Below are 15000 nucleotides of genomic sequence, written 5' to 3'. Positions count from 1 at the left end.
AAGTGCCCGTTCTAGTTTGGGTGAAGTGTTTCCACAAAAATTTGCAAAGTTTTCTGACATTCTTAAGATCGTAATTTCACTTGAAATGGGAGGTTTATCATTCTGTCTTTTATCCTTCCCTCCTCAGATGAAATATATTCCAGATCCTCTTGATGCTGTTCATTATGCAACTCCACCAGCTCCTCGGTCATCAAATGTTCTTGAGAGCTGTACAAATGGCGGATGTTGTGCAATTGTACATTTGGCCAGGTAGACCATACGCTTACCTTGTTTATGCTTCTCGATTTTTTTTTTTTTTTAATCTCTAAGGCAATCGTGTCCTTTTTACCATCTTTCTTAATCATCATCTTGGGGCATTGTCTAGATACTGTACAGTACTGACAAGTTAACGAAAAACAATAACAATCAGAATCTCGATAAAAATACGATGTTACAACTCTAATAAGAAATGTTTCAAAGACGCTCGCACAATTAATATAATTGATGCTGGTACGAGTGTTGCTCGTAAAGTGAAAGTTAATTCTGAGCAAGGGAGTGGGGGATGAGAGATAGGGTAAAAAAAAAAGGGTGCAATAACCATGTGAACAATGAGTGGTTGTCATATGGGCATTGGGCGACTGCTTTCTGCACATCGCATGCTAGTCTCATTCTTGTCCACAAAAAAATTCACATACGGAGAGAAATTTTTACTTGCAGAGCAATACAATGCTCATGTACCAATTTGCTTGTATTCGTCACTTATAAACCAAGGCATTGCTCTCTATATACACACACACACTATATATATATATATATATATATATATATATATATATATATATATGTATATGTGTGTGTGTGTGTGTGTGTAATTTCAAAATATATATATGTATATATATGTATATATATATATATATATATATATATATATATATATATATATATATATATATTCCCTGTATATATATACATATATATATATATATACATATATATATATATATATATATATATTTATATATACATATATAATATATATATATATATATATATATATATATATTCCCTGTGTGTATATATTATATATATATATATATATATATATATACATATATATATATATATATTTATATATACATATATAATTATATATATATATATATATATATATATATAGACACAAATATATATAATTCTGATAGTTGAACTAAAATAAGTGAAGTAGTGTGTACGTTTGGCCAACAGAATTGCACAAAACAAAAAGGCGAGCGAAACAAAGCCACATCGGGACACTTGTAAAGGGAAAAAGAGAGGCAGCAAAATGAAAATAAAAAAAAAATAAAAAATTATTCCCGTCTATACCTAGAGCATACGTGACCAAACTAATATAGAAATAAAGTCTCAAAAAAACCGAAACATCAGAAATCAATAGACGCTCATCCCACACTTGTTTACCTCTGGATAAACCTTGAATAAATAAAGGCACTTTCCAGGTTAAAGTAGACTTCATCAAGCGGGAGTTTCTTATAAGCAGCTGTTCCACAAACAGAGCTAAAAATGACTTTCATCGTTTCAACACAAAAATAACATCAGACGAAAGGATTTGGAAAAGTGCATTTTTAACATTACTAAGAAAATCTCTCTCTCTCTCTCCTCTCTCTCTCTCTCTCTCTCTCTCTCTCTCTCTCTCTCTCTCTCTTGGAATAGACTTTCATCGGATGTAGTAAACAGATACACGGTAAACGAGTTGAAGTTCAAGTTAGACAAGAACATAATAACTCTCTAAATGCTTAAACTAAATCGCTCTACCAAAGAGCAAATGGAGTTTCCCCGGGTGGACTAAAGTCTCTTTGAGACATCCAAAATAATTGTAACTCCTTGTAACTCACTCTCTCTCTCTCTCTCTCTCTCTCTCTCTCTCTCTCTCTCTCTCTCTCTCTCTCTCTCTCTCTCTCTCTCTCTCTCTCTCTCTCTCTCTCCTTTACGATCTTCTTGCTATCTTCGGACCTGGTCTAGATAAAGGTATTACGCGGCCCGTTCCATATTCCTTTGAGCTTGAAAAATAAAACTTCGATTACGCCATTGTATATAGTATGAACATCAAAGTGACTAATGCACGTTGGATCACGAAAGAGAAGGTACATTGGATCACGAAAGAGAAAGTACGTTAGATCACGAAAGAGAAAGTACGTTGGATCACAAAAGAGAAAGTACGTTGGATCATGAAAGAGAAAGTATCTTGTAAGGTTACTAAATGATTGAAAAACACTTAATTGTGTATTACACAACTTTGAATAACAACAAATACTAGCCCACTTGTATAACTTGCCATCTAATTTGGAAGGCCACCAATTATGTCATTGACAATTCAGCCTCTGGAAGACTACCAAGTGGAACATCAAGTTAAGGCCTAGCTGTGAGCTCATGGACCTTAACACTTAGGCCTATTTGGCATTAATGAAGCTTCTGGAATAGAACCTTGTGGAACACTAATTATGTGTGGGTCGCTAAAAATTGCCACTTGGAAAAAAAATAGGCCTGCCTAACCTCAGACATAAAAGCCTCGTAGTTACATTACCCAAATAAATACTGCACTAAAATCTCCGATTGGCTGTTTGCAGCATTTTGGTTAATAGTAATACTTGTATGAACAAATAGGAATAGACTTAACATAAATCCTATCAAAATGTTTCTTACCTTACACTGAAGAGCCTAATGGAGTTTCAAAGCAAACCAGTGGTCAACTTACCTGAAGAAAGGAAAGAAAAATAATCAAGATTACACTTTTTTAACATACAAATAACATCTATTCGATCCACTGAAATATACAAAACATTTATTTGACAGCTGTCGTGTATAACATGCATATTTAAAATACATACAAGTACATTTACATAGTAAAATTCTTCCTGGCAATATACAACTTACTTTCCTAAAGGGTAGTAAGGTCAATAATATTTAACAATAATTAATGTATAAGCTCACAATATCTATTCTGCGTTGTTCATTTATCGTACTTTCATCTCCTACATATTTATTTAATGACTTGGCTTATCTCGTAAGGGTACTGTGTTCAACAAAGAATTTTAACAACAGCTTCCATAACGATTAACCCATTTTAATCCAGACGTAATTTGGATGTACATTACTTTTACGTTAGATGAAGAGCAACCAAATTAATCTATTGTATCAAGAGATCGATTTGAAACCAAGTAAGATTTAGATTTGATAAGTAAATATTAAAACACAACTATAATTAAAGTAAATTATGCACTTATATTAATGACAATTTATCATCATCAAAACTAATCATTGAAACAAATCTATTAAATTAAAAGAATCATAAGTCATGTTGATGTCATTCTTCCAAGTCTGTAGTCGTGAAAGAAATTGAAGTGTTAAATACCGAAAAAAAACAAGAAAAACATTTAGATTTAATAAAAAATATTAAAATACAACTATAACTAATGTAAATTATACACTTATATCAATGCCAATTTTTCATTATCAAAACTAATCATTGAAAAAGATCTAATCAATTAAAAGAATCATAAGCCATGTTGATGACATTCCTGCAAGTCTAAAGACGTGCAAGTCATTGAAATGTTAAATACCGAAAAACAAAAAAAATAAGTGTGTAAGCAGATGTCTAATACTGTATTGTAAATCTCTGGATCCACTGTGAGAGATTCAAGAGGAATTTATTACGTCACCAAGTAGGTGTATCTTCCAAGAGTTTAAAAATTGGGCCTTTGATGATTCTGAACGTTCACGGAAATAACTCAGAACAAACAAATAGACTAAAAGTTTAAAAGAATGCATATTTACGGCTGTACATATACAGGGCATTCATTTCAAACTATTAATACAGATACCCAAATAAAATTAATTTATCTACCGTTTCGAATCCATCATCTATGCATGAGTATGTATGAAAGTATGCATGTATATTCCGGTGATAAAGATACAGTATTTCAATTCTGGTGCCAGCAGTACTAAGTATAGTAGAAAATACTGGCAATAAAAACAATAAGACTATTTTATTACCTTTTATCTTCGCCAGGTCCGATGTTACCCCCTTTTCCATCTTCAACTCGACTTCCTTCTGCCATCTGGGAAAAAAACAAAAATATTTTAAATTTAATTTAGAAATTTTAACTTCGACGAAAATAGCCAAAATCATAGTCTTCGCATGAGTTAATAACTGGCCATCAATTTTAAAATTCTCGTGAAAAACACTTGTAATATATGAAAAATCTAATAAAATTCGTAATATCTAACTCCTCATACTTAAAATATTTGAAATTTAATTTAGAAATTTTAACTTCGACGAAAATAGCCAAAATCATAGTCTTCACATGAGTTAATAACTGGCCATCAATTTTAAAATTCTCGTGAAAAGCACTTGTAATATATGAAAAATCTAATAAAATTCGTAATATCTAACTCCTCATACTAAGGAAAGGAAATCTACGGATCCACGCTGAGACAGGGGCTGATATATAAGCTCAAAGCTAACATGGACCAAGTGATAAAGTAACTCAATGCCAAAGCACTAAGAAGAATGATGTAGGCATATCTACGTATAGAAAGCAATGGTTCATCTGATTAGAGAAGTAAAAATGAAGTTGCACTCAGGAAATGGGTTGCAGCCAATAATTAAATAGTAGGATCTATATAACTTAGAGAACTAAAAATAAAGTTGCACTCTGAAAATGAGTTGCAGCCAATAATTAAATAGTAGGATCTATATAACTTAGAGAACTAAAATTGATGTTGCACTCTGAAAATGAGTTGCAGCCAATAATTAAATAGTAGGATCTATATAACTTAGAGAACTAAAATTGATGTTGCACTCTGAAAATGAGTTACAGCCAATAATTAAATAGTAGGATCTATATAACTTAGAGAACTAAAATTGATGTTGCACTCTGAAAATTAGTTGCAGCCAATAATTAAATAGTAGGATCTATATAACTTAGAGAACTAAAATTGAAGTTGCACTCTGAAAATGAGTTGCAGCCAATAATTAAATAGTAGGATCTATATAACTTAGAGAAGTAAAAATTAAGTTGCACTCAGGAAATGGGTTGCAGCCAATAATTAAATAGTAGGATCTATATAACTTAGAGAAGTAAAAATTAAGTTGCACTCAGGAAATGGGTTGCAGCCAATAATTAAATAATAGGATCTATATAACTTGAGCTTAAAATCATAGCTAAATTTTTCATTTTGGTTCTGGCTACCTCAAAGAGTTGTTCAATAACAAGTATTGCGGGAGATATTTACATTTGGCTTCGGCCCCCATCAAAATATATAAGGGTTATTCCATGATTCAAGTACCATCAGTTGGACAATCACCAAGCCCTTTAGGTTGATAATTTGGTATTACATTCAGACAGAATTATTCAAATCAATAACTTCATCTTGATATCTACACTGCCCGAGTTAAAATATATATACACAGACCTATACCATTTGGTGGTTCCATTCAACTTGCAAAGCGTTTACTTCCCAAATAAAACATTGGTCAAAAGCTACTCAACAGAATGAATAAATCAATGAAAACTGGCAGTGCTTGGGTAGTGCAGCATTTCTAATTTGCCTAGAAATTTTTATTTAATTAAATTTGAATGTCAATAAAACTGAGGAAAGGGCAACCATTCCGAAATATTAACAATTTAATTTCATCGTATTGCAGTATTAGTATAAATGGAAGCTTCCCTTTGTACATTATTTCTATCTCAGAAGTACCGACATTTTATTCACATTAATTTCATTGGTAAAAGTAAGATATAATCTCTCTCTCTCTCTCTCTCTCTCTCTCTCTCTCTCTCTCTCTCTCTCTCTCTCTCTCTCTCTCTCTCGCTGTGACATGACTCATCAGTAATTCAAAACCTTCATCCAGTTAACTAATTTAAATATCATGGCTGGTCAACTTTGGCTAATAATATAAGTTACATCTAACGAGAATAATTTCCTATTTGGTTTTTACAATAAATGTTATTTCATAACTTACTATAATATGAATTACGAATGAATAATGATTATATATGACGGAATAATTAATCAATTTATAAAAATTTAATGATACATTATCAGTAAGAATCATGACTTTTAGTCTGAATTACTTAGATGTGTTGTTGTAGGATTGATATTTTCAACTGTTTCGTATAAACATCACTACAATTATTATCACAGTAAACTTAAAATCCCCATTGCGTTGATAACCCTTCAATTGTCACAGTAGCATAATAATCGATAGCCCTTGTTCGTACACATATCTATTGCCACTTTAACTCTGAATACTAATATTACATAGCTATTGGTTAAGGATATTATCTGGCTTTACATAAGCAAAGTCCAATAGTTTTTTTTTTCTTTTTGTATTCCATTGACACAGCAATTAATTAATTCTTGAAATTGTTTACCCTTTGTGCCTTAGACCAACACATGAATAAGCTCTGTCTTTCTCTCTCACTCTGATAGGTTACTTAGAAACCAATTTATTTCTTTTCAAAATTGTTATTACAACTCATCTCTCTCTCTCTCTCTCTCTCTCTCTCTCTCTCTCTCTCTCTCTCTCTCTCTCTCTCTGACAGGTTACTTAGAAACCAATTTGTTTCTTTTCAAATTGTTATTACAACTCATCTCTCTCTCTCTCTCTCTCTCTCTCTCTCTCTCTCTCTCTCTCTCTCTCTCTCTCTCTCTCTCTCTGACAGGTTACTTAGAAACCAATTTGTTTCTTTTCAAAATTGTTATTACAATTCATCTCTCTCTCTCTCTCTCTCTCTCTCTCTCTCTCTCTCTCTTTCTCTCTCTCTCTCTCTCTCTCTCTCTCTCTCTCTCTCTGATAGGTTACTTAGAAATCAGTTCATTTCTTTTCAAAATTATCATTACAACTCATCTGAAATCGCTGCTAACTTGCGACTAATCCCGACACTACCAAAGTCATATATCTAGAGCTTGGACGTAATCCAAATTTCTCTCTCTCTCTCTCTCTTCTCTCTCTCTCTCTCTCTCTCTCTCTCTCTCTCTCTCTCTCTGATAGGTTACTTAGAAATCAGTTAATTTCTTTTCAAAATTATCATTACAACTCATCTGAAATCGCTGCTAACATGCCCCTAATCACGACACTACCAAAGTCATAGATCTTGGACGCAACCCAAATGTCGGATGGGAAACGGAAAACAGCAACGACAGGACTCTCCAAAATTACCTGTGGGTCCTTTCCGAGCAGCAGCGGCGACTCGGCGGCTAACTGATCCTTCGTTGCCTTTTGGAGAGCTTTCAACACTTTCTTTTCGGCCTTTAACGCTTTCTTTTCGGCTTTCAAGCGTTCCTTCTCCAATTGCTTCGCACGCTCCTTGTCCCTCTTCTTCATAAACCGCCGGGCAGTTTGTGCTAACTCTTGCTCTTCCTCATACCTGCAGTCCCTGTAATTGAATACGAAATTGAATGATGGATGAAATGTACTCAATAACAAAATGAGAAATAATTGAATACGAAATTGAATGATGGATGAAATGTACTCAATAACAAAATGAGAAATAATTGAATACGAAATTGAATGATGGATGAAATGTACTCAATAACAAAATGAGAAATAATTGAATACGAAATTGAATGATGGATGAAATGTACTCAATAACAAAATGAGAAATAATTGAATACGAAATTGAATGATGGATGAAATGTACTCAATAACAAAATGAGAAATAATTGAATACGAAATTGAATGATGGATGAAATGTACTCAATAACAAAATGGGATGAAGTAATATGATTTAAAATTAGAAGTATTTCAAGCTGGTACAAGATCCATGAATCATAGCTTTGACAATCTCTTCGTTATACCTGCAGCCCATTCATATACATATAAAATAACGATAATAAAGAGAGTAATAGGAATTATTACTTCTACAATGGTTCCCTTTTATTTGTATTACCTGTACTTTGGGATAAAAAAAATCGAGTCCAGATTCAAGATTAAGAAATTATGATAAAAAGAAATACAGGCACATGAGAAAACAAATAATCACGAGGAACACCGAATTCTTTATACAAATATAGAGCGGAGAAGATAATTTATCTAAATGGACATGATAGAAGCCTACGACTTCCAACTTTTCCTCCACATCTAACAATCTTGTAGTTTGAAAAACTACATACATACGGCATCAGCCTTAAAAAAAAAAAAAAAAAAAAAAAAAAAAAAAAAAAAAAAATTGAAACAAACGAACATTGGATTTATAAATTAGAGCCATGTGGTTTCATCGCTAAGATAGAGGAGGCTATCCAACCGAAGAGGGGAAATCCCCACATATGAAAAGCAAAAGTTGAAAGTAATTGGAGGTGAAAATGGGAGCAGCCAATGGTAGAAAGGACGCTGCAAAGACCGTAAGTAATGCTTATGATGAAGTAAATATTGAAATTTACAATTCATATAATTCCATAATTGTCAAATTTTCTACGTCTTTTAACATATGTGATTTAAAAAAACAATTATAACTCGTCAGTTTCGACTTGTATAATAATAAGAAGAAGAAGAAGAAGAAATAATAATAATAATAATAATAATAATAATAATAATAATAATAATAATAGATAAATTATGCAAGTCCCTCTTCCCTCACACATCCGACAACAAAAAGTAAATGGGTAGCCTCAGTTACTAGGGCATTGATAAAAGTAGTCATTTTTTCCACTTTTAGTTAGTGCCATAGCCTCTGTACCATGGCCTACCACTCTTCCCTTGGTTTTCTAACGGTGGGCCGGGAAGAATTTATAAAAGGGCCAAGGATGCCCAATGGTTTATCAAAAGGTTTCATTTTCTTTTTCGTTAAACCCACCTCTGATCTTAATTTTGGAGTTTGGAACAGTAGAATAGTTGGAAGACCCCTGCCTACATGGCTGAGAACTATGACGCGTGAAGTGGGAGATAACGAATGGAGAATTATTGAATTAAAAGCTCAAGATAGAGATGACTGGAGAAATCTAACCGAGGTCCTTTGTGTCAATATGCGTAGATGATGATGATGATGATGATGACACCATAAGCTAAGGCCAATGAGACCATACAGCATCAGATTGAGGCTTGGCTTGTAATATAATGCTGATAACTGGGATGATAAACCTTTTTCCCAGTTATTTTCACACACGAACATATATAAAAGTGGAAGAGATATACTTATTCAGTTATATCACATAATTTCTTTATTCTGCAAAGGTCTCGTGCCCTTCCAGTCTTGTGTTCATTGACATTTGCTTGAGTATTAAACTTATGTACCGTTGGTATTTTCACACAAGGTTCTAGGCATTCATGATAATCAGATTCTTTGGAATGCAACAATGAACGTAAGAAATACAGAGCTATATAATCCGGCACTGGAGCTGGGGAGACCATTCAACGCTGCATATAGTCTACTGTTGTATCTTGCAATGTAAGACTTAATGGCAGGGTTTTTAAGTATGTATTCTAGTATAGATTAACATGTGTTTCTACACCCACTGCAATTTTATAAATGTTTCGTGGTGCTTTAGCCACTGATACTTTGGCTGAGAGGATCAGCTTTCCAGGTTTTTTTCCTGAACGCCCATATATTACATTATTGGGTGACTGTATTTTAAAGCGGTGAACGCTTAATAAATAAAAAAAAATTACAAAAAATTATCATAATCTAATGGAGTTACTACATCAAATTCACAGTATTCGTTATTTTTAACGCAAAAATACTGATAAAAAGCGCTCATGGTGGTCTAATTAGATTAAGTCGGCCTTTGGTTCTAAAAGCAGATTCATCATAAACCTCCCCCCCCCCCCATAAAGAAACTAAAAAACTAAATTTCCTTAGTGTTTGTTGATTGGAACGAAGAGAAAAAACAAAAACATTTGAGTAGCCGTCCTAATCTAAAAGAAAACTTGGACTAAGAAAACGGAAACATAGGCAGTAACTCAACTATGTCTTATTCATTAACAGGGTATTATATTTTTTTTATGGTACAAAAGTTTTTTACATAACTTTCGCGATTTATCTTTCAGATATTTACATAGTATATTAAATCTTTTTGTCTATAATCTTTCAAACGTATGTACAATGTATCTCAATACTCAATAATCAGTTATAAGGAGCAAAACTACCAAAATGATAGACATATTGAATAAGATTTTGGTACAGAACTTCGACTGTTCAACCAGTTTCTCCAAGAACTGAAGACATGTGAAGACTTAGAATCCTCCAGAGTATTCATATCAATTGAAATTCAATCATGCAACAATGATAGCTGTTAAAGAAAGCTATAAACTAATAATGATCAATGGAGGGCTCATTTGGCGAAGTGAAGAATGATTGATACGTTGCTTCTAAATTCAATACTGGTGGTGCTTATGATTATGATGATAATTAATTTGCATGCCAATTGTTGGGAATCTCTTGATCCTTCGTATATTTAAAATCATCGTATTAAAGCAAAATTATCCGTATTGACTATGAACATGCAAATGCTAAACATCATCTAGACTACATCTATATGTTTATTCAAAACAAAACACATGTTAAAAAGATCCAAATGATCCCCCAGCTACTTTCCTAGATGGAAAAAAAAGAACTTGTTATCTTAACTGTCATGATGTCGAGATATAAGATTTTACACGCATTAAAAGAAGCTTAGAATATTATTGTTTGTAAATACAGAATTCTGAACTACAAATGAAGCAAACGAACAAATACAGACATACACACGCCGGAACTAGTCTGAGAAGTATTACAATATATAACTAAATTTTAATAACGATTGCTCAACTCTCAGTACGTATATCGAAATAGTTATTCTATGGGAATATTTTTATTTGTTCACTAAGAATAGATTCATTTATGTATGATTGACAAACGCTGCAAGGAATATTTTACTAATTTGTTTACATTGTAACAAACTAACCGTGTGCTCTTATCTGTTTGGTTTATCGAAGGCGTGTTACTTACTAAGCCCAATATCAAAGACCTGTTTATCATATCTAGTTATATTCTATATAGTTTGACCATAAAACTTAAGTAGTTGATAAGTGATCTTTTTTAGATCAGTCCTCTTAGTTCCCAGTCGAACGCAACTAATTGACATACTGTGGGTCCTACCTTAAAAATCTTATCAATACAAACGCGAATTCTTTACTTTTTTATAGATTTCAAGGTATTCGCTGAAAAGTGAGTAAATATTCGTGCAATATCAAAAATATACGAGTTGAGAGGCCACTGTGGCTGTAATAGTACATAAATAGTGAATGGAACCAGGTTTTTTTTTTATTCTTAGGAAATGAGTACATATATGTAAAGTTCCAAGATTAAGGCTAGAGAACAGCAATGCAACATGTTTTGCATAAACACGAATGCTTTCAAGTTTACTTATGCACCGAATAGATAGATTCAAGCCTTAAAAAAATAAAAATAAAATAAATTAAAAAATATAAAAAAAAACTATGGACTGCTTCTCTTTCGAATATGCATAGAAATTACATTTCACTCAACAAACATGCGCCAAATACTTGGGTTCTAACTATAGACAAAATTTATCATAAATTTGGTTAGAAATATCAAATTACTCATAAAATCCACCATAAAATTCCCGAAAAATCTTACCCAATATAATTCGTACAAAGACAAGTCGTAACCTCAAAGAAAACTCTTACACATTTTTCCCACTTGTTGCTATAGATAGTCTTTGCATTTAACAGTTTCTCAATGTTTCGCAGTATGTGTTGCGTTAAGAGCCATACTGAAATAGATCGTTTATACCCTTTAACCGAAAGCTTGAAAAGTGGCGTGGCTTGAACATTTTTGCAACTGAATGTAATAATCCGAAATTGTCCAACAAAGTTTTCTTAGTTGAATTACAATAACAACTAGAGAGTGACTGAACAGAAGGAAAATTAGTAAATCATATCAAGGTCGATTACACAGCCCTTACAGCACTAATATAGATATAAACATATACCGAAATTAATTATATATGATTGGACTGTAATTATACATTATAAAGCTTAGAAGGTATGATTCAATGTTTTATTTACCTATGCCAAAAAAATGGGAACAATTCTGTACAGGTATTGGCTACATGTCTGAAATATCTTTATACGTGCCGTGTACATAGAGATACTTATATAAACGACTTATACATATCTGATATTTCAACAACCATGATAAAGCGCACATTCCTTGATTGGCTAATTCTGAGTAAGAATTATCAAGGTAAAAATGGATACAACCAATTTCGCACTTGTTTCGTACACGGTTTCATCCCCCCCCCCTCTCTCTCTCTCTCTCTCTCTCTCTCTCTCTCTCTCTCTCTCTCTCTCTCTCTCTCTCTAGTGTAGGTCAATACTATTTGTAAGTTTGACGGAAGAATTTCATGAGACTTCGGCAAATTTGTAATCAAAATTTTTTTCAATAAAGATTGGAGCGACCTTCATACGACAAGAAAGAATTAGCGTCCTAATTGTAGAAAGAAGCAAGTAAAGATTTAAAATAAATGTGCAATTTTTAACTTAGTACAAATAGGTTTATTTACAGCCTTTATCTATAAAATGTGTGACAACAACCACTTCAATACATAAACATACATAGGCAAGACTAAAGAACAAGAAGATATAATAGCAAATGAACGGTTGTACAGTACATGAAGACATGTTCTCGCGTAAATAAAACCAGATGGAAGTTTGCATGTATACTGCCATAATTGCTTTGAAATAAATCTAGTAATACAAATTTATGTAGACGAGAAGGCGCATTACACCTACATAGCTTCAAGTATGCACGTGTATAATGATACACGAACACAAAATAACACAAGTATGTATATATATATATATATATATATATATATATATATATATATATATATATGTGTGTGTGTGTGTGTGTGTGTGTACACACATGATACATTTTGCATATTTAGAAGTGTTTTTCATATTCAAATAAGCTATATATTATGCTCCTCTTAATATCAGGATTCGCTTTATACCTCGGGACCAGAGACCAAAGGGGGAATCAACTCAAAGATAATAGCTTCTGGTCTAGAAAGAATCCAAATATATATATATATATATATATATATATATATATATATATATATATATCGGCTACGTACCGTCCATTCTATACATTAGGTCTCTCTCTCTCTCTCTCTCTCTCTCTCTCTCTCTCTCTCTCTCTCTCTCTCTCTCTCTCTCACTATATATATATATAAGTATATATATATATATATATATATATATATATATATATATATATATATATATATATATATATATATTCTAGATGTATCAGTCTTTTCCACGAGTGTGAAAAAATCAAAGTAATGACACTTACTTTTTTGGCATTTTGGTCCATGTAGGAATTCACTTTTGAAGAATGAAAAATGTAAACGTAATTTTATTATAGTACTTCACTTCTCTTCAATCATCACCTTCCTCCGGCTCAAGAAGGCGATATAACATGAATGGACTTCCATTGCGTCATCTTGTTACTTTTATCATATTTTCAAGGGTCTTGGATAGATATCACTAAATAAGGGACTTTAATTCCTAATCATAAAAGGCACCGATTTGATTATTAAATTGTGCCTATGATACATCGAGAAAATATTAACAAATGACGATTAATGGAGTTTTCTTTCATTTAGATCCATACGTATGGTAGCTATGAACAGAGATATAACGTTGAATGATAGATCATAATAAAAAAAGGTCCTTTGAAAATTAGCCTTTAGCACATTAATTTAATTTGCAAGTTGCCATATTACGTTAATCTAACCAAATTTGTGCAGTTGATAAAGGTAAGAAAAAAAAATCACTGGAATTCTTGCAGTCTTCCCACCGGATAAACGCATAAATTAATTTTCACTTCATGTTAAAAGTGGAAGAGCTCCTAAGGACCAGCATCAGATCCGACCCAACGTCCAAAACTGCAATCACATAACCAAACCCTTATAAAACGTACATCGACGATCAGATATATAATCGTTATCTTATACATAACCCGAACATTTTGATATAGACAAAGCCATGGGATTGAGATATAAAACGGAAAGTGTATCAGCCAATCAGGTAGGCCCTGCACTTGAGCGTCGGCATAAACACACTAACTATAGGCACCAGGTCCCACCCAAAATGCACCCCAGTCCACGTTGTCATTTTAGTATCAGTGAAATGCCAGCGCAAAATATTAGAACATCGCTGACGCCTAACGAAGGTGGTGAATGCGAAACAAGTACAAAAACTGGGTAAACACGAGTAGGCCAAAAGAATAATCAGTTGCTGTTTAGAAAGAAAATTGCAATTGCAGTAATATGTTATTCTAATTGTTCATTACTTCTCTTGTTTTCATTCCCTTTCCTCACTAGGCTATTTTTCCCTGCAGGAGTCCTTGGGCTTATGGCATCCTGCTTTTCTAAACAGAGTTGTAGAATAGTTAATAATAATAATAATAATAATAATAATAATAATAATAATAACAACAACAACAACAACAACAACAACCGGTACTATAATCATCGAATTACTGTATTTTCTTTTTGTTTACTGACAAGCTTTGGAATTCTCTTCTTTCCTAATGGCAAAGATCTGTTGTTCATTTAATTTTCTTTTTCGATTCAGGTCTAGTTTGTTAGATACCTTACCACGTGTAAATACGGGGTAAAAAACATTGTTAGATACCTTACCACGTGTAAATACGGTGTAAAAAAAAAAAACAACATAACAGTTAACTGAAAGAATGTGCATTCAAGTGCCAATCTTGATCACTAGATCACAAGTTGACCATCTGTATACGAGATCTTGATAAGATTCATCTTTTATGTAGAAAACTAAGTCAGATGGATCTACATATTTCTATGAGAATACATTCCAATATCAATTTTCTGATAAAAAATTATAAGAGTGTGAGTCGTTATGAGTTGATCAAGTACTGTATTGTGCGAATATTACTGTGTAATATCTCAAGATCTTTAAATTTTAATTCCAAATTATTT

The 15000-nt window shown here is 32.6% G+C and overlaps 1 protein-coding gene across 4 annotated transcripts in view; it reads right to left on the bottom strand.

The window, feature by feature from the left end:
• Positions 1–15000, bottom strand: part of LOC137616253 (uncharacterized) — a 215289-nt gene that overhangs the window by 134264 nt on the left and 66025 nt on the right. For all 4 annotated transcript variants that reach the window (XM_068345871.1, XM_068345870.1, XM_068345874.1 and 1 more), the window contains exons 2-3: positions 7199–7415; positions 4027–4091 (exon numbers count right to left, since the gene is read on the bottom strand). In XM_068345871.1, coding sequence (XP_068201972.1) covers positions 4027–4091; positions 7199–7415 — 282 coding nt within the window. The remainder of the gene's footprint in view (positions 1–4026; positions 4092–7198; positions 7416–15000) is intronic.

The sequence above is a fragment of the Palaemon carinicauda genome, chromosome 22, assembly GCF_036898095.1.
Source record: "Palaemon carinicauda isolate YSFRI2023 chromosome 22, ASM3689809v2, whole genome shotgun sequence".
Lineage (NCBI taxonomy): Eukaryota > Metazoa > Arthropoda > Malacostraca > Decapoda > Palaemonidae > Palaemon > Palaemon carinicauda.
The sequence above is the reverse complement of the archived record's forward strand: the minus strand, read 5'-3'. Positions and strand labels throughout refer to the sequence as shown.